We start from the raw sequence: 1,218 nt of genomic DNA, 5'->3' as shown, positions 1-1,218 counted from the left end.
CGCGGCTTCCGGCAGCTCCGGCCCGCCGCCGTCTCCGCGGGTTCCCAGACGTGCAACCCCCACAGGCGCGAGCTCCAGACGCACAGCCCCCGGAGCCCGCGGCTCCCGCCTAGACATGCGGGCGGCCCCCGCGTCTCGCGGAGCCGGCTTCCCCGCCCACCTCCCTCCCACCCAGCGGCTGGATCCCGCTCCCCGCCCCCCCCCGGCCCCCGAGGCAGGTCCCAGCCCCCTCCAGTCATCGGAAGGTGGCCACCTGCCTCCGCCGGGGATGGAGTCTCTCCAGACGTCTGCGGGGTACCTCGACACCCCCCCCTCCCGCTTGGCGGCTGCAGGGCCCACGTGCCATCCCCCGCGCCGACGCCGAGCCCCCTCCCCCAGCCCCGCGGGCGACCAGCTCGGCGGAGCAGCCCCGTCCTGCAAGCCTGCTCAGACCCCAATCAGTGAGCAGCCCCCCGCCACCCTGGGGCGCAGTCCGGGTCCAGACTGGCATCTTCCCCTAGGGCCAGGTGCAGGGTGCGCCCCCTCCTCTTCCACACCTCCCACCAACCTCGCCGCCAGAGCAGCAGCCCCGGCCCGCTGCCCCCGCCCCTCTACGGCCCGTAACTCCCTCACTTGTTAACTGAGATCTCCCTCGGGGGGCCGCCGCTTCCCCTTCCCGATACCCCTCGGACCCAGATCCCGCTCTGCGGTATCCAGGTCTTAGTCCTCCATCCCCTCCGAGTCAAACGCCCTCGCTGAGGTGCAGCCTACGGTCAGGAAGCCCCTGGGTCCCCCCCCACCCCCCGCCCAGACTCCGCTGTAGCCTGGGTTCCCCGGCGTGGCTGCTGTCAGAGTTCGCGTCCCCCGGCTAGCCCCAGGCTCCACGGCGCAGAGAAGGACCAGGGCATCCCCAGGCGACTTACTTACCGCAGCTTGTTGGAGAGAAGCGCCGAAGTTGAGCATGGTAGGCAGCCTAGCTGCAGGTAGCGAGCTGACTGGCTGCCGGCTGCCTGGCCACCGACGGGCGCACGGAGACACTCGACGCCACTCCCGCCGCTACCGCGCACCGCGCCGTCTGCCCCCTCCCCATTCAGGTAGCCTCTCAGCCTGCCCCGCGCCGCGGGCGGGGGTGGGGGCGGAGCCTGCGGCCGGCCAATCAGTAGCAAAGGTGTGTGAAGCTCCAGCCAATGGGCTTCCAGGGCCACGCGTGATCAGCGGCTGCCCGGCAGCGTGAAGCTG

At 72.2% G+C, this 1,218-nt stretch overlaps 1 protein-coding gene across 1 annotated transcript in view; it reads right to left on the bottom strand.

The window, feature by feature from the left end:
• The window catches only part of Klf10 (Kruppel-like factor 10), a 6,632-nt gene extending 5,637 nt beyond the window's left edge, over positions 1 to 995 (bottom strand). Inside the window, exon 1 of the mRNA XM_013012552.1 lies at positions 907 to 995. Coding sequence (XP_012868006.1) covers positions 907 to 942 — 36 coding nt within the window. The 5' untranslated portion in view covers positions 943 to 995. The remainder of the gene's footprint in view (positions 1 to 906) is intronic.
• Positions 996 to 1,218: the final 223 nt, after the last annotated feature.

The sequence above is a fragment of the Dipodomys ordii genome, unplaced genomic scaffold (assembly GCF_000151885.1).
Source record: "Dipodomys ordii isolate 6190 unplaced genomic scaffold, Dord_2.0 Scaffold17, whole genome shotgun sequence".
NCBI classification, from domain to species: Eukaryota; Metazoa; Chordata; class Mammalia; order Rodentia; family Heteromyidae; genus Dipodomys; species Dipodomys ordii.
The sequence above is the reverse complement of the archived record's forward strand: the minus strand, read 5'-3'. Positions and strand labels throughout refer to the sequence as shown.